Genomic DNA, 22,718 nt, shown 5'->3' with positions numbered 1-22,718 from the left:
CTTTTTTCGATAGCGCTTGTCCTTATTCGGGTCGCAGGTGAGCTGGAGCCGGATGACTTTGGACAAGAGGCGGAGGACACCCTGGACTGGTCGCCAGCCAATCGCGGGCTGACAAAAGCAAAACATTCACACTCACACTCACATTTACACTCGAGTCTATAGTGAATCAAATGCATTTCGTGCGGTATGAAAGGAAGTCAGAGTACCCGGAGAAAACCCGTGTTGGCATGAAAGACCATAAAAAAAGTGATATTTGTTTTTTTTGTTTGTTTGTTTATTGAACATAAAACATATACAGTGATAATTTGACAGAAAATAAGGTAGATAAAAAAGTAAAAATCTGTTTTAGGACACCCTGATTAATATCACGGTGCCCGAGTGATATTCCTTATCCTGAAAATCCCAAAACCAAATGCCGACAGATATGTCCTGAGATCGTTTTTTAAAAAGATTTTAATTCCAACTCCATTGCCCCGAAATGGTGGGTGTAAACAAGAATCAAGGTCATGAATGAGCATCGTTTTGCCTAACACCCACCTGAGCGTCCATCATCTTATTTAAGCTTTTGCGATAGCGACATTTGAAATGATTTTCCCCCCGACAGTCGAGTTGTATCGAACGTGTGAGCGCAACAAGCCTTCATTACCTCACGAAAAGCAAATGAATGAATGAAGATGGAAGAGGTGTGAATGGACGAATGGGCGGAGAAGTGAAAGTGGCCCCCACCTCACCCTCCCCCCCACCCCCTTTTGCTTCCTTCTCATGATGACCGAGCGCCCGCAGGCATCCACCTGTCCTCGTTTTAGGACACCCTGATTGGTTGCCGCCAAGTTGATCTGCACTACTCGGTCGGAAAAGATTTCAGATCGTCGCTGGATGAGGAAAGCGCGAGCGGATCGAAACTCTTCGAGGAATGACAATCTGATTGGAAAGATGTGGATGCTTTTTTCAGCCGCCCTTCTGTCTGTCGTACAGGTAACATTATGCTGTGTCATCATATTTTTATTATTATTATTTTTTTAACTGTCGTGAACTCCTGTTTGCTCATTTGTTGTTTATTTCTGTATTTTTAGATGCAACGAGTTTTGGCAACGGGTGAGTGCGGTCACATTTATAAGCTCTTTCCATAACTTTTGGCTAACAATCATGACAGAAACACAAAATCGATATTAGATCGATTATTAATCAATATAATAATCATAAAAATAATGTATTTTATGTTCGTTGTCTGGTCTTGAATAAAAGCTTGTTTTGACCCAGCATTAAACTGATCAGGATCTCCGTTTAAATAACCCCAATTTCCTTCCCCCCCCAGGATGCAGCATCGTGTCAGTGACATCTCCTTCAGCATCATCGCTGAATGTCGTATGGAGCGAAGACGTCGGCGCTTCGGTATATTTGCTGGACTTACGAGTGGTCAACTCCACCAGTATTGCCCCCGTGGTGGTGATGCCGTACCCACCCAGCACTCAGAGGCTGGTTCAGGGTTTACGACCTGGCCACACATACCTGGTCACCGTCAAGGTCATAGCGTCTTACCTTGTTGTGTGCACAGACACTTACGTAACCATGACAGGTAGATATTGTTTTAAAAAAAAAAAATCAGTCGAGTGATATTTTCAAGGCTTTTCACGTACTCAACGTTTTTTTTTTTTTTGCCTTCCCACAGTACCGGCGACATCTCAGATCACATTTTCCAGAGCTATTTCAAGTACCTCGATCGTATTCGAGTGGTCAAGTGTGTTCGGGGCCGACAGCTACACTTTGTTTGTGGAGGAGTTGTTCAGCACCCCCGCAAAGAAATACAACCGGACCTTCGCGACTTTGAGCGGACAAGCGGACGGCTTGCTTCCGTCGACGACGTACATCTGTTGCGTTCATGCCTCCAACGCGGCAGGAAGCGGCGCCAAAAGTAACATCCGGACGATCACGACCTGTAAGTCGGATTGTGGGGCTTTAAGAGGAAAAAAAAAATATGTTGTTTTTTTTTTATATGTATTTTTTTATACATATAAAAATATGTTTATATGTTTTTTTATGTTTTTTTGGTATATGTTTTTTTTTTTTTTTTTTAATGTCGTTTGTATTTTGTCTCCAAAGTGGTGCAGCCGCCAACCGGCGTGACTCTCGTCCCCACCGGAAAGAGCACGGCTCGAGTAACGTGGGATTCCGTGAATAAAGTTCTGTTTTATCAAGTGACCGTGAGCGACAACGAAAATCCCAGCAACCCGCCCGTCATCATGAACACGTCGTCCGTAACCATGGATATCGCTCATCTGGAACCCTGCTCCAGCTACACGGTGGGGGTATCGTCGGTCAACGTGTTCTTAGTACCCGGGGAGGCTTCCAATGTCACGCACACGACATCCAGTGAGTATTTGAAATTCTCTTGATAAAAGACCGAAATTCCTCTTCAAGACTAAACCACGAAACGGATTTCTCTCGTCCCGTTTAAGCCATCAATCCCGTGACGTCCCTCGCGGCGGTCTACAGCTGCTCCGGCCGTATGGCGACGGTAACGTGGGATTTGGTGTTTGGCGCCAACTCGTACCGAGCCACGGCCGTCGACGGCGCCGGCGCCTCGCTCAACTGCACGTCGGCCTCCGACAGCTGCCGGATCACCGCGCTCCAGTGCGGCGAGCGCTACAGAGTGCACGTCACGGCAATCTCCGACGACTGCGAGAGCATCGCCAACACCTCCGCCGTCTTCGAGACGGGTGAGTGCGGCCCGGGCGGCTCGACGTCACCGATGAGTCCGGCCCGGTGGGATTTAATTTGAGCTTCCTCCGATTGTTAGCTTTGGACTCTTTTCTCACGGTCACACCCTCTCATAGTCAATACGAGCGGATACCCGACACCATCGATTAATGAGTTCTTAGCACTCTATTGAAGGGAGGCAGATTTCTCAAAGGTCAGAGGTCATATCAAGGGGGAAGCACGCGATCCGCTGAAAGAAATTTAACGCCTGGATGAAAAACAAAGATGAAAAATGTCCTTTTCTGCTTCCTCCAGTGCCCTGCGCGCCAGCTCGCACTCGGACCAACCACGACTGCTCAAGCAACGTGATCCTCTTCAGCTGGGAGCCAACCAACAACACTTTTTACTACGTGGCCACGGCAGAAGACAACGATGGCCAAATGACCGAGTGCCGGACACAAGACAGCGCCTGCTTCTTCACCAATACAGGCTGCGGTCAATTCTACACGTACACCGTGTACGCCGTCAGCTCCGAATGCGACAGCCAAGTCAGCCGACCTGAGTTCGTCCGAACCTGTGAGTGCCATTTCGCCATCAATCATCTAGCTAGCTTTTTATTTTTATTATTTATTTATATTATTATTTTTATTATAATTATTATTTATTATTTCCATCCATCCATTTTCCGAACCGCTTGATCCTCACTAGGGTCGCGGGGGGTGCTGGAGCCTATCCCAGCCGTCTTCGGGCAGTAGGCGGGTGGGACACCTTGAATCGGTTGCCAGCCAATCGCAGGGCACACAGAGACGAACAACCATGCACACGCTCACACTCACACCTAGTGACAATTTAGAGCGTCCAATCAGCCTGCCACGCATGTTTTTTGGAATGTGGGAGGAAACCGGAGCACCCGGAGAAAACCCACGCAAGCCCGGGGAGAACATGCAAATTCCACACAGGGAGGCCGGAGCTGGGATCGAACCCGGTACCTCTGCACTGTGAAGCCAACGTGCCAACCACTGGACTACCGGGCCGCCCTATTTATTATTTTTTCAAACTTCAAACAACAAAGCGTGTGATGGAAAAGTGGTTAGGACTGCACGACTGTTTGTGTTTTATGTTGTGTGTTGTGTTTATTATTTTACTTTATGTTAACTGTTTTGTAAAGCGCTTTGTTACAGCTGCCGCTGTTGTGAAAGCGCTATATAAATCAGAATGTATTGTATTGTATTGTATTGTATTTTTTATTATTTATTTTATTTTGCCACCATTGTTCTAAGAACCGCGACCCTAGTGAGGATCAAGCGGTTAGGAAGATGAATGAATGAATGAATGAATGTTCTAAGAATTCTAGCAACATGCCGGATGACTACGGTTTATGCGACTCATGTGTATAATGCGCAACGTATCCTACACGGGAATGTCTGTATCCCAAAATGAACATGAAATCGTTCAGTACCAGCCAATTCTGGACCGAGTCTGAAAAGACGTTTAAAAACGTCTTTGGGAGCGAACTCAACATTTCCATTCTCTTGGGCTGTGATTGGATATACTGATGGGAGAGAGCGTAATCACACGTCCGTTTTATTGATAACCTTTAATTTTCCGCCCCCCCTCAACGTAAACGTGTGTTTTTGGACGACTGAAGCGACCTCAATCTCAACTTTCTCCCCAGCTCCCTGTCTTCCCGCCAATGTACGGACGGCGGCGGAATGTCACTCGGAAACCCTGATCACGACGTGGGACTCGGCCGCAGGAGCTCTGTCCTACACCATCGAAGCGCAGGGCAACACGGGAGAAACCTACAACTGCACCTCCTCGTCCAACAGCTGTGCGGTGACCGGCGTGCCTTGCGGGGAACACCTCAGCGTGTGGATCGTCGCCTCCAATGACAACTGCTCCACCGACCCGGTTCTGGGAGAGGTGGCGCAGACCGGTATGCGCCGGGAGCTATAAATTTTGAATTAAAAGATGAGTAGTAGTATAGCCTCATTGCTATACTGCTTTATGTCTCCAGTTCCTTGCACCCCCACCATCGCGTCAGCATCGGCCAACTGCAGCCGAGACTCGGCGACGATCGCCTGGACGACGAGCGTCGGCGCCATATTTTACACCGCCGTCGTTCAGGATACGGATGGAAACTTGCACGGCTGCAGTTCGGCCGCCACCGAATGCTCGGTGGGAGACCTGACGTGCGGACGCAATTACACGGCCCGCGTCATCGGATCCAATTTCAAATGTAACAGCAGCGAAAGCGATGGGATTGCCTTTCGTACCGGTAAGAATAATCGAGCCAACGCGTCCGTCGCGTGTTTCTCGTGGAGCACCGCGCATATATTTCCTCTTTCAATGTCCTCCTTTTTTAGCTCCGTGTCCTCCTGAAAACGTCGAAGCGTTCAGAGACTGCGACGCCAACCACGCTCTGATAGTCTGGCAGAATCACCGCTCCGCAGGCAACTACACGGCGACCATCGAGGATCCGGGCGGAGCTCGACTCGCATGCAACAGCGAGACCGTCAACAACTGCAAAATCCCCGATTTGCCTTGCGGGAAGACGTACAACGTGACGGTCACTAACGATGATGGAAGCTGCCGTTCTATATCGACGTCGGTCAGCATGGACTCAGGTACTGCAGCGTTTGGAGCTGTTAGAGAAAAAAAAAAGATAAAGTAATACATGATGTTGTCTTTTTCTAGTACCGTGCGGCCCGCAGGATGTTGAGGCGGTCATGAATTGCCCTACGGGCGAGCTGACAATGACCTGGAGCAACTCGGTCCCTGCCGACAACTACACGGCAACCATTTCCAGGGGTTTGGGTCAGCCTCTATACTGCAACTCCACAGAGACTCGATGCACCAGAGGAGGCTTAGCTTGCGGCAGCGCTTACTCTGTGACCATTGCGGCCGTCACCGGGACATGTTACAGTCTGCCCAGTACCGAGGCCATCGTGCAAACAAGTAAGAGAGCGCAAAATGGCGCCAAGGCCTTGTCTAGAGCAGGAAGTAGTTGAAGGAAGTATGATGAAGTGATATATGAATAGAGGAGGTCGACTGGACTTTGTTATTATTACTGGATCCAAACTCGTTAGCTTTCAAGCTAGCTGGAGTGACTCGTTAGCTCTCAAGCTAGCTGGAGTGGCTCGTTAGCTCTCAAGCTAGCTGGAGTGACTTGTTAGCTCTCAAGCTAGCTGGAGTGACTCGTTAGCCCTCAAGCTACCTGGAGTGACTCGTTAGCTCTCAAGCTAGCTGGAGTGGCACGTTAGCTCTCAAGCTAGCTGGAGTGACTCGTTAGCTCTCAAGCTAGCTGGAGTGACTCGTTAGCTCTCAAGCTAGCTGGAGTGACTCGTTAGCCCTCAAGCTACCTGGAGTGACTCGTTAGCTCTCAAGCTAGCTGGAGTGGATACAATCGTATGATTTTTTTTTTATTTTTAAGCTGCATTTTATAGACTTGCCGGTTTTTGTTTTTAATCGTTTTAATTTGGGTTGTGAATGTAGGTTGTGGTTTTACAGAAAAAAATTAAAATAAAGGGGAGGGGCTCATCACTTGGCAGGGCTCAGTCCCGATTGTCCAAGAAGAGCTACAAATTCTTTTCGGATCTGTCATCCAAACTTTTTTTTCACCTCACTCTCTCTCTCTCTCTCTCTCTCTCGTCTTTCCTATCAGTGCCATGCCCTCCTACAAACGTCATTGCTGTGGAAACATGCGGACCAGGTCCTGTTCCTGTCTCTTGGGCGGCCAGCGACAGCGCCGACTCTTACACTGCCGTTGCCGTGAGCGGTGCGGGCTATACCTCCACATGCGCCACCAGTGGAACCTCGTGCGACTTTTCTAACCTTATGTGCGGGCAAGTTTACAACATCCGTGTGGCAGGAGTGGACAACAACTGCACAGGTCTCTACGGAGATCCTGTGCCACTGTACACGGGTAACACGCTGACGGCGACCCTCGCTTCCGCCTCATTGAAAATGAAGATGCTTACCTCTTCACCGATTCACTTCCCGCAGAGCCATGCACCCCCACCAACGTGTCCATCCAGCTGGACTGTGCGGCCGGCATCTCTCGCGTGTTCTGGAACCCCGATCCGAATGCGGCCGGCTACACTGTGACGGCCACCGATCCGGAGCAGACGCGCACCTGCGTCAGCACTACGCCCAACTGTACGCTAACAAACCTGCTCTGTGACCAACCCTATGACGTTTCTGTGACGGCCACCGACGGCATCTGTGTCAGCGGCCAGAGCGCCTCAATCCGGCAAGCGCCAGGTAAAGAGTTCTTTTCGGGAGCAAAACGCTTTTTTTTTTAGACGATTCAATGGGAACGTTTTTCTTTTCTTAGTACCGTGCGCGCCCGTGGATGTCAACACCACTTTCTCCTGCAACACCAATGACCTCAAGGTCAGCTGGAGAAACTCTTCTTGGCCACTAAACTACAGCGTCGTCGCCACTCCCCTCTCGGGAAATTCGACGTCGGCCACCTGCTACACGGACCGGACTGACTGTAGTCTGAGTGACCTTCGCTGCGGACAGACTTACAATGTTTCCGTAAAAGGTTGCTTTGGAGATTGCCCCGGACCGTATAGTGTCCCACGGACCATCATGACGGGTATTAAGGATGTATAAAAGATAATGAGTTTGAATGAGCACAGTCAAAAACGAGTTATATTTATTCTGATGTGTCCAGCTCCATGTGCACCTCAAAACTTGGAAGCGACGACAGACTGTAGCACGCACTTCATCTGGGCCTCTTGGAACGCTGCCTGGGGGGCTACCTCCTACACAGCGACTATGACGGGACCAAATGGCATCTCCGAAACGTGTTCCACGTCGAACCTCGCGTGTTCTTTTAGTAATCTGCAGTGTGCAACCCAATACAGTGTCAACGTCACAGCTCATGATGACGACTGCTCCGGCCCCCCCGCTCGGATGACGATGACCACTGGTAATTCCTACCGTTGCGATATCGAACGCATTTTCCAGAACGCAACATTTATCCTTCCGGTACCTGTTCCTGTAGGACCGTGCGATCCATCGAATGCGACCGCCGTTCTTCAGTGTGGTTCCGATGCGGCGACAGTATCCTGGCATGGCAGCGCCGGGGCCGCAGCGTACCACGTTATGGCTTACGCCTCGCAGCATCGAACATCCTGCCGGAGCATGTCGACTTCCTGTCAGTTGAATGGCCTGCAGTGCGGAGCGACATACAATCTGACTGTCGTCGCCGAAGGCAGCGCGTGTAACAGCACAGGAGGCTCACGAGCAACGTTGATGACGGGTCAGTGCAAATTTCATTTCAACGTGAACTCGCGTTCTCGCCGCCCGTCCCGTTGGCCTGAAAGGAGGCGGCCGTGCGACGTACTGTAAACGTAGCCTAATCTCATCAAAACTAAAATCTCATTTGTATTCGCTACCAGCTCCGTGCTCGCCGTACATCGAAAGCAGCACCCAAATCTGCGGCACAAATTCCTCCACTGTGTCCTGGAATCCGGTGGACGACGCCACGGGTTACATCGTCAATGCAACAGCCACAAGCGGCCATTTGCTTTCCTGCTACTCGATGACTCCGACGTGCGCGTTAAGAGATTTAGAGTGCGGTGCAACTTACACAGCCACTATCGTGGCTCGGGGAAGCCAGTGTGACAGCCCACCCGGACCACCTGCTAACATTACCGCAGGTTAGGTGCATCGTTACGGTCCGTTGATCTGCCCTATGCAGCTAAATTTTCACCTTGTTATCATTTTTTATAGCTCCCTGCCCCCCTGCGGTTATTTCCAAGCAGTACATGTGTGGCAACAACACAGCCGTGCTCAGTTGGAGTGACACCGTTGGACGTCTCGGCTTCCGAGCCGAGATAGTTGGATATGGCTATCGGGAAATCTGCAGGACTACAAATACCAGTTGTGTAGTCCGCAATCTTCCTTGCGGGTTGGATCTCAATGTCACTGTGCATGCCGAGGGAGAACACTGCAACAGCGCCCCTAGTGTCTGTCATTCACTCCAAACGGGTGAGTCGAGCAGAACAATAACCTCTTTTTTTTTTTTACGATTTCTAAGAAATGACTGCAAACAAGGAAGAAAAAAAAAACAATCAAGACGGAATGTGTGACTGACACTGATGTCAAAGAAACGCCACGATATTTGCAAATCAAACTACGGGCACAAGATATGGCCGGAGAAGGGCGGAGTTTTGAACAGATTATTCATTGACTACTGTCAGGACATGCCGACGGTTCGAACAGCAGTGCCAAAAAGATTTTTTTGGTATTGCAAACTCCCCTTTGTATTCATCTTCATTCATCTTCCGAGCCGCTTGATCCTCACTAGGGTCACAGGGGGGTGCTGGAGCCTATCCCAGCCATCTTCGGGCAGTAGGCGGGGGACACCCTGAATCGGTTGCCAGCCAATCGAAACGAACAAGCATTTAGAGTGTTCAATCAGCCTCCCACGCATGTTTTTGGAATGTGGGAGGAAACCGGAGCACCCGGAGAAAACCCACGCAGGCCCGGGGAGAACATGCAAACTCCACACAGGGAGGTCGGAGCTGGAATCGAGCCCGGTACCTCTGCACTGTGAAGCCCACGTGCTAACCACTGGACTAGCGGGCCACCCCGCGCCCCCCCCCCCCCCTTTGTATTTTATTGAATATTCATTGTCCTTTTTTCTCCCCCTTTCCAGTCCCATGCGCCCCAGTGAACATTAGTGCCACCCTGGTCTGCTTCAATCACTCAGCCCTGGTGTCGTGGGCGGGAAGCTCCGGCGCCGTTGAATACACAGTGACGTCTACCGGCCAAAACGGAGGCACGCATCAATATCGTTCAAACACGACGAGTTATCAACTTTCACACATCCGCTGCGGAGAAACGTATGACATCACTGTCACGCCGCACTCCGAGTCGTGCGCCGGAAGCCCGAGTCAAGTCTACAGCTTCAGAGCAGGTGCCCGACCATCATCGGCGTCACGTTAGGCTAAATTTCAGCAAAGTTACATTTATCTGTCTTGCTCGTCTTTCTCCAGGCCTTTGCTCTCCTCGTAACGTCACCGTGGCTCCACCGTGCGAGGACAACAACAACACAGTGTCCTGGGCCGGCGTGACGGGGGCCGAGATGTACGTAGCCACAGCCGTAGCCGACGATGGACGCGCGCACACTTGCAGCTCCGAAGCGTCGACCTCATGCCGCTTCACCGATCTTCGCTGCGGGCAAAACTATTCCGTCTCCGTGGTGACCGTGGACCGGGGTTGTCCGAGCGAACCGAGCTCAGCCGTGGAAGTTACGACCGGTGTGTTGAGTTCACTGCCCGGATGTTTTCAACACACTCGTGCTCAGACATTACTCACTTTTTTTTGTCCAAGCAGCTCTGTGTCCACCCGCTAACTTGGCGGGCGAGGTCGCCTGCGACACCAATGCCGTGAGCATCTCATGGGACCCGAGTCCAGTTCCCGGGGTTTCTTCCATCCTGAACTACCGGAAGCTCTCTGGCGCACTTCCTCCTTCATCGTGGACGACCTCAAACGCCTCACACACACTCGCGGACTTGCAGTGTGGACAGCGCTACGTAATCTACGTTGCTTTCCTGGATGGGGCTTGCCGCAGCAGCTTCAGCCCTTCCGTGGAATTAAGCACGGGTATGAAATGTTTACCTGCCCGACGACTCCTACAATCATCAAAAAAGGAAGAATCCTTCTGAAGAACAATGGCCGCAGCAACGAATGTCGTTATTATCGCCGCTGAGTGTTTTCGTTCCGTGTTCAGCTCCCTGCCAGCCCGCAAACTTCACCGCTCGCGTGGACTGCGGGTTGAACGTAGCCAACTTCTCCTGGGCCGAGAGCAACGGAGCAGCTTTTTACACGGTGGAGGTGACGGGGGAGGAGCACGGCCACGTGGCGTCTTGCGCATCCGGCGACACCTCGTGCGCCGTCAGACTCCACTGCGGACGCCCCTACTCGGCCTCTCTGGTTGCGTCCACCGAGAGCTGCAACAGCACCGAACATGCCGACATTCGTTTTGATTCCGGTAAGCAGCCGGAAAAATCATGCTTTTGACTTACTGTCCTTCAAACAAGACTCTTGTTACCCTAAAACTGCCCTAAATCAAAATTGAATCGCTAACTTTTTATCTGTTTTTGCCCATAGCGCCATGTCTCCCAGAAGATGTCGTGGCCGTAATGGACTGTTCCACCAACGCCATGAACGTGACTTGGTCCGAGACCCCCGGCACGGACAACTACACGGCTTGGGCCGTCAGCCTGGAAGGCCACCGAGCTTCCTGCAACTCCACCAACAACAATTGCTCCATCCGTCACCTGCGCTGCGGCCACGTCTACGAGGTGGCGGTCACCTCGTCCTCCGTTCAATGTGAAATCATCGCCGGTTCCGATTACAAGGTCCAAGCCGGTGAGTCCTGCTTTGTCAAACCAGAAACATTTTTCTTGTTTATATGCATGGCTCTGTATTTTCTTTCTTCGTGTTAATCCCCCCCCCTCCCGTAGCTCCATGTAAAGCGCAAAACGTCACGGCGGATCTCAACTGCAGCTCCAACGTCATGACGGTGACTTGGCATCAAGTCAGCTCACTGGCTCAGAACTTCACCGTAGAAGCCACGTCGGCTTCGGGTGTGAACTCCACTTGTGAAAGCAACGAGAGTGAGTGCTCCTTTTTGGACCTGAGCTGCGGTCAACTCTACACTTTCACCATGACGGCTCACACCAACGTCTGCGTAAGCGAGATGAGCGACCCCGCACAGATGCTAACCGGTACGCCTTCTTCCAATTCCTCTCACAATTTCCTTTTTTCCTTTGTTGAAACTTGCTCCTCTCTTGATCTCTAGCTCCATGTCCCCCCGGTGAGGTGTCCGCAGCGATAAACTGTACCACCCGAACGGCTCTGGTCAGCTGGGATACCGCAGCGGCTGCGGCGGCCGCAGCTTACGGCGTCCATGCCGCTTCCGCCGACGGACACAACTCCTCCTGCAGTGGGACGGGAGCCTCGTGCGAACTCGACAGCCTCGTCTGCGGACAGATCTACTCGGTTGTGGTGGAATCCATGCATAGCGGCTGCGCCGGTCCGGCTACTGCTCCAGTGTTGCTCGCTACAGGTGAGCCCGAAGTCGCGCTTGTAGGAACGTAAACTTTTCTCACCTGGAAACTCGACGACTTATTAAAGACGGTGGACGAAACCTATTTTGCAGCAAACTTATGTACAAGAACACAATCGAGGCAGGGACCAATGATGACAACCGGAACTAGTTAACTATTGACCATTTTCACAAAGTGGATATTTTTAGGGCAGTGTAAATTTACAACCTGCACGCCAACTACTTTATTCCACGTTGTCCCATGATAAGATATAAGAAAGTATTTACAAAAAAAAAACGCGAGACGTCGAATCCATTTTGTGATCATATGCAATGAAAACGTAACCTCTTGAGCAGGCATGTCCAAAATCCGGCCCGCGGTCGAATTTCATCCGGCCCTCGGCCCCTGTCATAAAATCAGTGCAGGTTGGGCGCAATGGAACACGTGTTGCATTGACTGACGTCTTGTAGACTGGTGAGTGAGGTTTCATAGAATACTGCTTCCCTCTAGTGGCTAAATGAGTAATAGCATTCACTAAATGAGTAATAGCATTTAGACACTAGAGGGCATCACTCACGAAGTTAACAAGACATTACTCCGTGCTTATATTGACTGATATGTCATATTTCAAATTCCTGTTTCAAATGAACCAAAAGAAATTCTCAAGATTGTTGAAATTAAAATAAAAATGGAAATGTGAAACAGACTGGCTTACTAAAATGTGTTGAACAATATTGTTGTTCAATGTAAAGAATGTCAGCCAAGGTCGGCCCCCCGACATTTCACCACATAAAATCTGGCCCCCTTGGCAAAAAGTTTGGACACCCCTGCTCTTGAGGCTTTTTATGAAGAGATATTCAAATGGAAGCATTTTGCCTTAACAAAAGAACCCCCACCTCATCTCTCTCTCCCCAGATCCTTGCGTTCCCATGAATGTTTCGGTCTCCTACAGTGTAAATGATACCCGGGTGCTGTGGAGTGCGGCAGACGGGGCCAGTTCCTACTCGGTGTGGGCCGTGAACGATCAAGGCCGGGTAGCCACATGTAACAGCACAGAAACGAGCTGCCATCTGAGCGGCCTGCGCTGCGGTCAGATCTACAATGTTACTGTGACGGCACACAACCGCGGTTGTGATAGTTTGACCTCCGACGCCCACCGATTTATGACAGGTGGGTCACGGTATCAAAAATGGTCGTACGCGATAATCTGCTCGCTGTTGGTGAAATCCTTTGTGCCGTTTTTCAGAACCGTGCCCGCCCAGCAATGTTTTAGCCGATATGGAATGTGAGCAACTTGCGGCGACTATTTCCTGGGACCGCAGTGCGCTCGCTCTGGGTTACGTGGCCTATGTTTACGACCATTCCGGACGCTACGTTTCGATGTGTGAGGCGGAGGGTACGACCGCCAGCTGCGCTGTCTCGGGACTCGCGTGCGGCACCCAATACCACACGCGGGTCGTAGCCTTGGGACGGGAGTACAACAGCTCAGACAGCACCGCCATCGCGTTGACATCAGGTACAGGTACAATGTAACATCGCAAAACAACTTGACATCATTTCAATTATAATCTTTCAAATATAATCACGTTGGTCTGAAATCCGCAGCGCCTTGCCCACCGGCCGGCATAGAAGCCGTTACGGACTGCGAGACCAAATCCGCGATCGTATCCTGGCTCCCCGGCCTTGGAGCCGCATCTTACATGGCCGATCTAACGGCCTCGTCGGGCCGCACGGCAACGTGCGCCACCAACGACACCCGCTGCCGTCTCGGATCTCTGCCGTGCGGCGAGCAATACAACGTCTCTGTGACGAGCGTGGGCGACACCTGCCGCAGCACCGAGCGAATGTCAGGATATCTCACCACAGGTACTTTGTGATCCGTTAAATGCTACGCGCAGGCGTCGTCACGGGTGAAACAGATTTCATTGTTTAAAATTTCTCAATTTGCAGAGTCCTGCGTCCCGGTCAATGTGTCCGTCCACTACAATATGAGTGAAGCTGGCGTCACGTGGTCTGCAGCAAGAGGCGCCGGGTCTTACTTTGTCCAGGCCGTGAGCGATTGGGATCTGAGCGCAAGCTGTAACAGTACTGGAACCCGGTGCGGTCTTACTGGCTTGCGGTGCAGTCGGGTCTACAACGTCACCGTGGCGGCGAAAAATGACGCGTGCGACTACACCGCGAGATCGGAAACGTACCGCCTCGTCACAGGTTAGTCGGGATAAACTGAAATGATAAAAAAAGCCCTGCCGCCGGGGGGCATTTTTAGCCTGTTGGAGGTCCAAGGCAAAGCCCAGTCAAGGGGGCCTGACGTTCCGCAAAAGTGTACATTTCTCCCCAAAACAACGTCTTGGTTGATAAAGTCCTTCAAATCCTTTTTGAGGGATATTCAGTGACATGTGAATCATCTCAACACTTTTACTGAGCATTCATGAAGATGTGACTTACCGAGAAGGATGTTGTGACTGAGTAAACATACGGTGCCAATTCTCACCTTCTTTGGCGCCACCTTGTGGATTCTTGGCGAATTTTAGAAAGACCGCAAAACTAGATGAGTCCGAAATGATGATTTTTTTTCCTGTCGTTTCAGAACCTTGCCCTCCTACCAACGTTCAGGCCAACGGTGAATGTGAACGGCTCAGGGTGGCCGTTTCCTGGGAGCAGAGTGAGCTCGCCGCGGGTTACGTCGTCTACGTTTACGACCGTTACGGATACAACACCTTGATGTGTGAGGCTGGAGATGGAGACACCGGCTGCGTTGTGTCGGGACTCATGTGCGGCACCCGATATGATGTGTGGGCCATCGCCCGAGGAGAGGAGCGCAATAGCTCTGAGAGCACAACGGTCTCGTTCACGTCAGGTACAGACTTGAACCCGCCATTGTAATCCTCCTTGGAACTGAATCCCCCAAAACGTTTTCATTCCTCTATTCCTAGCTCCGTGCCTGCCGACCGACGTAAATGTCGAGGTGGACTGTAACTCCGACGGGGTTGCAGTGGCGTCCTGGAGCCCTCCTTACGGCGCGGCAAACATTTCTCTAACAGCCGGCGGAAATCTCGAGTTTCCCTGCCGAGCCGAGCGCGACGACGCGTTGAGCATCTGCAACCTGACTGGTCTGGACTGCGGCCAAACCTACAACCTGAGCCTCACCGCCAGCAACGACGGCTGCAGCGTCACGTCACATATGCACTCCAACTTCACCACGCGTAGGTTTGCCCCCCCCCCACCCCCCCACCCCCAAATCGCTTTTCAAGGCTCTCGTGTCCAAAAATTTGACTGATAACGCATCAATTCCGCAGGCCCGTGTCGACCTCGGTATGTCGGCGTTGCCCTGCCGTGCGGTTCTGGAACCGCCGTCCTGTCCTGGGAGGAGAGGCCTGAAGTGGAACTTTACATGGGAAGCGCCGTTCTTAGCTCAGGCGGGGAGGAGCTTTGGTGCAACGCTACAGGTTCTTCCTGTATGTTCCCGGACCTCTCCTGCGGAGAGATGTACAACTTTACCGTCAAAGCGCTCAGTCACGGCTGCTGGAGCCAAGCCAGTGACTCTGTGTACATACAAACGGGTATGAAAAACTAACGTGATCGATATTTTGGCTTACCCTCTTCGCCGCTGAAACATTTTGACTGGAACGCACTCGACTTTGTCTTTCCTCAACTCAGAGCCTTGCCGGCCTGTGATCGTGACGGCTCGGTCTCCCTGTCAGACCGAGGAGCTGCAGCTGTCCTGGAATGCTGCCGGCGGTGCGGCGTTTTACCGCATCACGGTTGAAGGAAGTCTGGGCTACGTGGGGAACTACAATACCACGCACACCAGCCTGACCGCCGCGCTACCGTGCGGACAGAACTACAGCGTCATCGTGCAAGGACAAGGCGGCGAGTGCAACGGTGACCCGAGCAGCCCCGCCTTTGTCAAAACGTGTAAGATCTCACGACGGTAGACCGCATAACGGTGGCTGAGATGATCTCATTTGATAATTGTCAGTACACGTTTGCATCCTTCCTCCATCCGCAGCTCCGTGCATCCCTCGCGATGTGACGACCCGTGAGCAGTGCGGGGCAGCCGCAGTTTATTGGCGGGCCAGCGATGGCGCCGTAACGTACGCCGCGGAAGCCATCGGTCTTGATGGACGCAGCCACTGGTGTTACAGCAACCACAGCAACTGCACCTGGGACGACCTTGGCTGCGGCGATGAGTACACCGTCCTGGTGATGGCCGAGGATGACGACTGCGCCAGCCTGCCCGGCAACAGCTCCGTCATCTACATGGGTAGACGCTTTGAGATAGAAGCGCATTTTATCCAACGCGTCTTCTTCCCTCGCCAACCTTACGCGCTCTTTTTTCTTTTACGCGGCGGCTCATTTTCAGCATCGAAGCATCTTCTCGGCGCCATCCTCGAATATCAGATACAGACACTCCTGTACCTCTTCTATGTCATTTATTCAGTTTTTTTTTTTTCCAGAACCATGCTTGCCCCAGAACGTCCTTGCCTCCGTGGACTGCGAGGCGAACGCTATCTCGCTGAGTTGGGATGCCAGCAATGGAACAAAAATGTACGTGGTCTCACTCGACACGGAAGGCCAAAGTGTCATGCACAGCACCAACGACACCCAAGTGCACTTGTCCGGCCTTAACTGCGGGGAAAACTACAGCCTCACAGTGACACCTCACAACCATTACTGCGTCGGTATGACGAGCGTAACGACTTCCATACAGACCTGTAAGTCAAATACCCGCTAAAACGCGACGTAATCACCGGAAGCTTGTGAGGTTAACTTCATTTCATGTCTCGTCTCGTTTAAGGGCCTTGCCCACCCAGGGAGGTCTACACCATGAAGGACTGCCTTTCTGGTACTATCATGGTTGCGTGGCAACCCAGCAATGGGACAGACCACTACACGGCCACCGTGGGCTCTGTCAGCGGCGCCTCTCAAACCTGCATGTCATACTCTGGCGAATGCAACGTTTCTGGACTGGCCTGTGGACAGAACTTTGCCGTGTCGGTTACGGCGTCCAATCGGCTGTGTAACGTCACCTCCGTAATGGATCACGGTGTCCAATCGGGTGAGGTTTACGTGCCTTGTTAACCATTCAAAACTCAAAATTGCACTCTTAATTCTGGCCATGGTATGAATACATTTGCGCTTCACCGTAAGATCCGTAGATAGTCAATTTAATGGCTTAAAGGTCCTTGAGCTTTTGAAGAGCCAACCAGCAGAGCAAAAATATACATGCGGTGAAGAACCTCTTAGTCATTTAAGCTAACAACGCAGGCTAGCTCTTAGCCTCTGCCGCGACAATCAAAGATTTGAGTAACTCAGTTGAGTTATCACCTTCTTATTATATTATTATAAGGATATCTTATCTTATTACTCCGCCGTATTAGGATGCTATAGATAGAACTCTAAAAATGCGAATAGGTGAATTTGAGAACCGCAAACCACAAATCAGCAAGGGGAATTTATTGTACCAGAACGTCATACCGGAGTGATTGGATCGTTTCTCTTTCTGAGACTATTTTGTCGTCCGTCATCCCCGTTCAGTGCCATGTGTTCCCGCTGACGTCTCCGTGACGAAGGACTGCCATAGCGACACCGCTGCCGTGTCCTGGTCCGCCAGCGACGGTGCGACTCAGTACTTGGTGACGGCCTCCTGCTACCACGGCAATGTCAGCCACCAGACCCCCGACCTCAACTATACTCTGAACGATCTCATGTGTGGTAGCCGATACTCCGTTCAAGTGGTGGCTATGGATGACAACTGCTCCAGTGTTCCCAGTCAAGTTCTGATATTTGACACAGGTGAGGGGCTCCTACTAATGCTATGAGTTGATAGCATTGTTAGCATGGTACACGGGGGACCGATTTTTAATATCGCAGCTATTTTGTTTTTGTTAACGCGAAACCAAAAATCAAAATCCGCGCACTCGCATTGTACGTGCTTGACAAGTTAAGCCAAGTAGCGAGTATGCTAGCTGCTTAATTCGTGTTAGCGCTGAAAGGCATGTCTGTGTGTTACCAGCCCCATGTCCACCCCACAACGTGACCACCCAGCTCAGCTGCATGTCCAATAATTTGACGGTTTCTTGGGACTCCGTCGGGTACGCCGACTACTTTTTGGTCTGGCTAAGCGAGGACGGCGTACAAGGCGGCGGTGAGACGTTCAACACCACCGGCAATGAGTCTTCCACCAGTCGCCTGAACTGTGGGAGCAGCTACACCGTCCAAGTCACAGCAGTCAAAGGAGATTGCCGGACACAATCCAATCGGAACTACAGCATTTTGACAGGTGCGGAAGCTCACCTGTAAAATTTGTTGTTCCTTGCACACATCACTCAGCAGGCCAAGTCCCGCCTTTTAAAGCCACACACATACAATGTTACAGCTATCGCGGTGTGATGGAATGTGAGTAAAGCAACCCCAAGTGGGACAAAAATAATACATGCACTAAAATCATTTATCATCTGTTACTCAATTAATTGATTCTTGAAAATAATCAGGCGGCCCGGTAGTCCAGTGGTTAGCACGTCGGCTTCACAGTGCAGAGGTACCGGGTTCGATTCCAGCTCCGGCCTCCCTGTGTGGAGTTTGCATGTTCTCCCCGGGCTTGCGTGGGTTTTCTCCGGGTGCTCCGGTTTCCTCACACATTCCAAAAACATGCGTGGCAGGCTGATTGAACACTCTAAATCGTCCCTAGGTGTGAGTGTGAGTGCGAATGGTCGTTCGTTTCTGTGTGCCCTGCGATTGGCTGGCAACCGATTCAGGGTGTCCCCCGCCTACTGCCCGAAGACAGCTGGGATAGGCTCCAGCACCCCCCGCGACCCTAGTGAGGATCAAGCGGCTCGGAAGATGAATGAATGAATGAATGAATGAATGAATGAATGAAAATAATCAATTGTAAAAAATATTCAACTCAACTTTTGACAAATGAGTAGAAACCTCAGATGTGTATTCTCTAATGTCGGGAGTAAACATAAAAAAAGTCACAAATAAATACACAAGTAAAAGTACAGCTACCTGGAAAAAGCTACTCAAGTCCTCCCAAGTTCAAACCACTTTTGGTTTCTCCAGCTCCGTGCCAGCCTCAGGGCATCCAAGGCAGCCTTGACTGTGTGACCAATTCTGCCTGGATCTCATGGGACTCCGCCCCGGGCGCAGACCGCTACACCGTTTTAGCGATGGGGGAAGACGACAGCACAGCCAACTGTACCACCTGGACCAACAGCACCTGCGAGGTGGAGGACTTGGCGTGTGGTATTCTTTATCACTTTAGCGTGACTGCCAAGAACAGCCGGTGCCACAGTCATCCCAGCGCCACCATTGACTTGCAAACGGGTGATTGATTTTGTCTCACTAAAAAGTTGCCATTTTTGCTCTGCCGCGTGGCAACTTGCGAGCAATTAAGGGTAATCTTATCAGAGCTTTAGCGTGATTCCCAAATGCGTGGCCTTCCCCAGCTCCCTGCTCCCTCGCCGGCATCACGGCCGTCCCTGAATGCCACGACGCTTCCATCCTCGTCATCTGGGAGCTGGCGGAAGGCGGCGAGGGAAACGCCGTGTACACCGCCACAGCCGAGGCCAGCGACCGCACGTACCTGACCTGCAGTGGCAGCGGCACAAACTGCACCCTGCACGGGGCGCAATGCGACCTCCACTACACCGTCATCGTTGCCGCTTCATCAGACCAGTGCAGCAGTTTGAGAAGTCCGCCTTATAGACTAAGCATGGGTACATATAGACCTTTTTTCTTTTTTGGGGGGGGGGGCGGGGGGGATTTTGGACTCAGACCAAGTTCTCAGAGTTCCAATGTTCTTCTCAGAACCGTGTCCACCGAGCGAAGTGAATGTCAGCGCCTCGTGTGAGGACCACAGCGCCCTGGTGTCCTGGACCCCCTCTCCGGTTGCCGCAACTTACCGCGTTGTCGCCTCGGCCGCGGACGGACACACGCGTACCTGCGGCGGCTCCTCTTCCACTAACTGTAGCTTGTCTGGGCTGCATTGCGACGAGCGGTACGCGGTGCACGTGACAGCCAGTCATGAGAACTGCACCGGCATGGCCAGTCACAATGTTACCTTCAGCACGGGTATGTTGCCATAGCGACTACTTATGTCAACTTGAAAACTCTGCCTTGAAATCCTTTATCCATAATATTTTTTTTTCCTTCATTTTTCTCGCCGTGTCAAATACAAAAAATTGGAAATACAAACAAATAATCCGTGATTCCTTCCAAACCTTGTGCAGCTCCCTGTCAACCCGAGGGTCTCTCGGTCACCTTCCACTGCAGTAATGAGTCTGCAGTGCTCTCGTGGACCCCCGGCGACAACGCGGTGGACTATTACGGCTGCGCTCAGACGTGGAGTGGAGAGATGCTTTACTGTTACAGCACCTATCCCACCTGTACCATTTCTAATCTGAACTGCGGGACGCTTTATAACTTCACCGTCCAGGCCTCGGACGGCACGTGCAATGGCTCCTTCAGTGATCCGGTGCAAAGAGGAGCAGGTAGCTACTGTTCAAATGCGGTGGTTTCGCCTGTCGAGTTCAAAATGGTTGATCTAGGAAATTCTCCCCCGGCGCCTTTTCAGCCCCGTGTCCGCCAGACGCGGTTGAAGTGCAGCCTATGATGATGTACGCGGAGATCCAGACTTTGCGATTCACCTGGACAGACATCAGCTGCGCATCCACAGAGTACCTGCTGAGGTTATCGGGGAACCTGCTGGGAGACAGCCAGGCCCGCTTCCAAGTGTCTTCCTATTGGACAAGCGGGACCTCCTTCGAGATCCCGCTTCCCTGCGGTTCCTACTATGTGGCCACAGTGGAGAGCAGGAACATGGCTGGAACCAGCAACCAATCTGTGCCTCTCCACGAGACAACAGGTAGGACGTCTACGCTCTGTGGTCACTTGATTAGGTACACCGCAATCAAATGGGATCCGATATGGGAACGGTAGTCAGCGACTGTTATTAAGATTTTTTTGTTACTTTGTTTGGTTTTTTGGATTCTGTTTTTTTTTCAAGTCTTATCAAGTCTTGGGACTGTTTCTATACCTTTCAAATTGCAAACATTTTTTTTTAAAGGTCAGAGGCATAATAGAACCAGAATAAAGTAGTGTTTTTAAAATTCTAAATATGATTTTCATGTACATGGAAATAATCGAATTACTTTATTTGAGAAAAATACATTCTTCTTGTAGGTTCTTATTTCTTGTAAAGGCTCTGACAATTAATTTTTATTCTAAAAAAAATATATATAAATTTTGTTCATATGAATTATTTTGAACCTCATGTCACAATATCACAAAAAATGCTAAGGTGCTTGCTAAAAGTCATCAAAATCCACAAAGGTTGGATTGAGGCTTGTTTTTCGACGTGTTTGTTGAATTTATCCTTTTCCATAAATGTTCAAAAATTGCTTTGGCAATTATACTAGAAGGCATTTGTAAGGCAATTTTTATTTACTTTTAATTTTTCATCCTAGTGGTATGAAAGTGAACACATGGTAATTATCGAATGGTTTAACCTTTATTTTTTTATTATGGTGGTGGGGGGGGGGCAGGGGGTTTCACGGCAAAATGTCTCCCCTCCCGGGCTCCCTTATAGGGGTGGACCTAATGAAGTGTCTGGTAAATTAGGTCACATTTTTTAACGAAAGATTTAGAAGCTCTCCTCATCTCCCATTTCTAATCCCCCAGCCCCATGTCAACCGTCCACGGTGTTGTACAGCAGTAACAGCTCAGTCGCCAAAGTTTCCTGGAGCCCTTCCGTGTTCGCCACCACGTACACCGTGTACAAGCGCAACATCTCACTCGGCTCCCGGCTGTGCACCACCAGCGGCCTGGCCTGCTTTCTGCTCATCAACATTGCCTATTCAGACCTGCTGGTCACGGCCAGTAACGCAGCTGGGGAAAGCCGAGGGTCGGCCGTCGCGAGCGGTAGGAGCGAACGCTGACGTAAAAACTTTGAATTCACTTTGCAGAATCTAATCCAGTTTTGTCTTTAGTGGTGTCGCACGAAGTCAGAAAACGAGACCTCAGTGACAGTGGTAAGTTGTTTTTCCTCTAATTTCATGGAAATTAATTTTTTTAATTTTAAAAGTTACTGATTATTTTATCAATTCAAAGGTGCCACTTTTTGAATTATTGAGGTTACATTCAAGGATATGTAAAAAAATATGCAACGGAGTACGTCTTTTTTTTTTTTTTAATTTAAAGGCGGAGAATGAGTTAAAAACAACGGAAATTGAGTTGGCCCACTCTAATTCTCTAATCGTGTGTGTCTTTTCCGATCGTCTTTTTCAGATGTTCCTGTGTTAAACGTCTCGCTGCTGAGCAATTCGTTGGTTATGGCGGAGTGGCCCCAAGAAAACGTTGCGAATGACAGCGCTTACAAGCTAGTGATCTCGCAGCAGCGGGCCAACTCCAAGGCACCCCAGGAACTCATCGTACTCGGGCAAAGCTACATCCTCACTGATCTGAGCCCCAACTCCACTTACTGCCTCACCGTGTCTGCCTGGAGCGAAACTAACGTTGGACCGGCGTCAGATTCTGTGTGTTTGGAAACAGGACAAGCTAGCTAGCAATCATTGAGTATAACACCACCTATTCACAGACAACAAGCCTGATCATAATGTGACAGATCAAATCACACAACGCCTTGTAACTTTAGACCTTGTAGCATACAGGAAAGACTTGTTTAGGGGTCGTGGTCTTGGTTGTGCAATGCAACATTTGGATACAAGGAATTAAGTTTTCCATGTCAACTTCAGTAACTTTTGTCCATATACCGGGTAGTGCATAGTAACTGAGTGACACAATATGCTGACGATTGCAACATCTTTCTGTGATTAAAACCCAAAAATCCATTGTGAAAGAGTGGTTAAGGTTTTATACTGCGCGGGTTTTCTGTTGACTAATAAATATATACATTTGTCCAGGGGTCCCCAACCGCCGGACCGCGGT

At 50.5% G+C, this 22,718-nt stretch overlaps 1 protein-coding gene across 1 annotated transcript; it reads left to right on the top strand.

The window, feature by feature from the left end:
- Positions 1–601: 601 nt before the first annotated feature.
- Positions 602–22,629, top strand: fndc7rs1 (fibronectin type III domain containing 7, related sequence 1). The gene is made up of 46 exons (XM_052088866.1): positions 602–975; positions 1,074–1,095; positions 1,316–1,576; positions 1,670–1,936; positions 2,197–2,370; positions 2,457–2,717; positions 3,013–3,273; positions 4,373–4,633; positions 4,715–4,975; positions 5,064–5,324; positions 5,395–5,655; positions 6,362–6,622; positions 6,703–6,960; positions 7,034–7,300; positions 7,379–7,636; positions 7,712–7,969; positions 8,109–8,369; positions 8,443–8,700; positions 9,371–9,631; positions 9,711–9,974; positions 10,051–10,320; positions 10,448–10,708; positions 10,828–11,088; positions 11,184–11,447; positions 11,522–11,788; positions 12,684–12,938; positions 13,015–13,284; positions 13,374–13,634; positions 13,719–13,976; positions 14,356–14,625; positions 14,702–14,971; positions 15,065–15,328; positions 15,426–15,683; positions 15,778–16,032; positions 16,226–16,483; positions 16,567–16,827; positions 17,307–17,564; positions 17,785–18,051; positions 18,834–19,097; positions 19,220–19,489; positions 19,581–19,844; positions 20,003–20,263; positions 20,347–20,637; positions 21,453–21,692; positions 21,761–21,802; positions 22,059–22,629. Exons 1-46 carry the CDS (start codon positions 877–879, stop codon positions 22,334–22,336), a joined length of 11,373 nt encoding a protein of 3,790 aa, XP_051944826.1. The 5' UTR covers positions 602–876; the 3' UTR covers positions 22,337–22,629.
- The last annotated feature ends 89 nt before the right edge of the window (positions 22,630–22,718 follow it).

This window comes from Hippocampus zosterae, chromosome 15 (assembly GCF_025434085.1).
Source record: "Hippocampus zosterae strain Florida chromosome 15, ASM2543408v3, whole genome shotgun sequence".
Taxonomy (NCBI): domain Eukaryota; kingdom Metazoa; phylum Chordata; class Actinopteri; order Syngnathiformes; family Syngnathidae; genus Hippocampus; species Hippocampus zosterae.
The sequence above is the reverse complement of the archived record's forward strand: the minus strand, read 5'-3'. Positions and strand labels throughout refer to the sequence as shown.

Excerpts from the sequence above, each read along its gene's own strand:
- fndc7rs1 (XM_052088866.1), top strand. The coding sequence starts at position 877 with ATGAGGAAAGCGCGAGCGGATCGAAACTCTTCGAGGAATGACAATCTG. Across the intron at positions 5,325-5,394 it reads GTCGGTCAGCATGGACTCAG|TACCGTGCGGCCCGCAGGAT; the intron begins GTACTGCAGCGT and ends GTCTTTTTCTAG. Across the intron at positions 13,977-14,355 it reads AACGTACCGCCTCGTCACAG|AACCTTGCCCTCCTACCAAC; the intron begins GTTAGTCGGGAT and ends CTGTCGTTTCAG.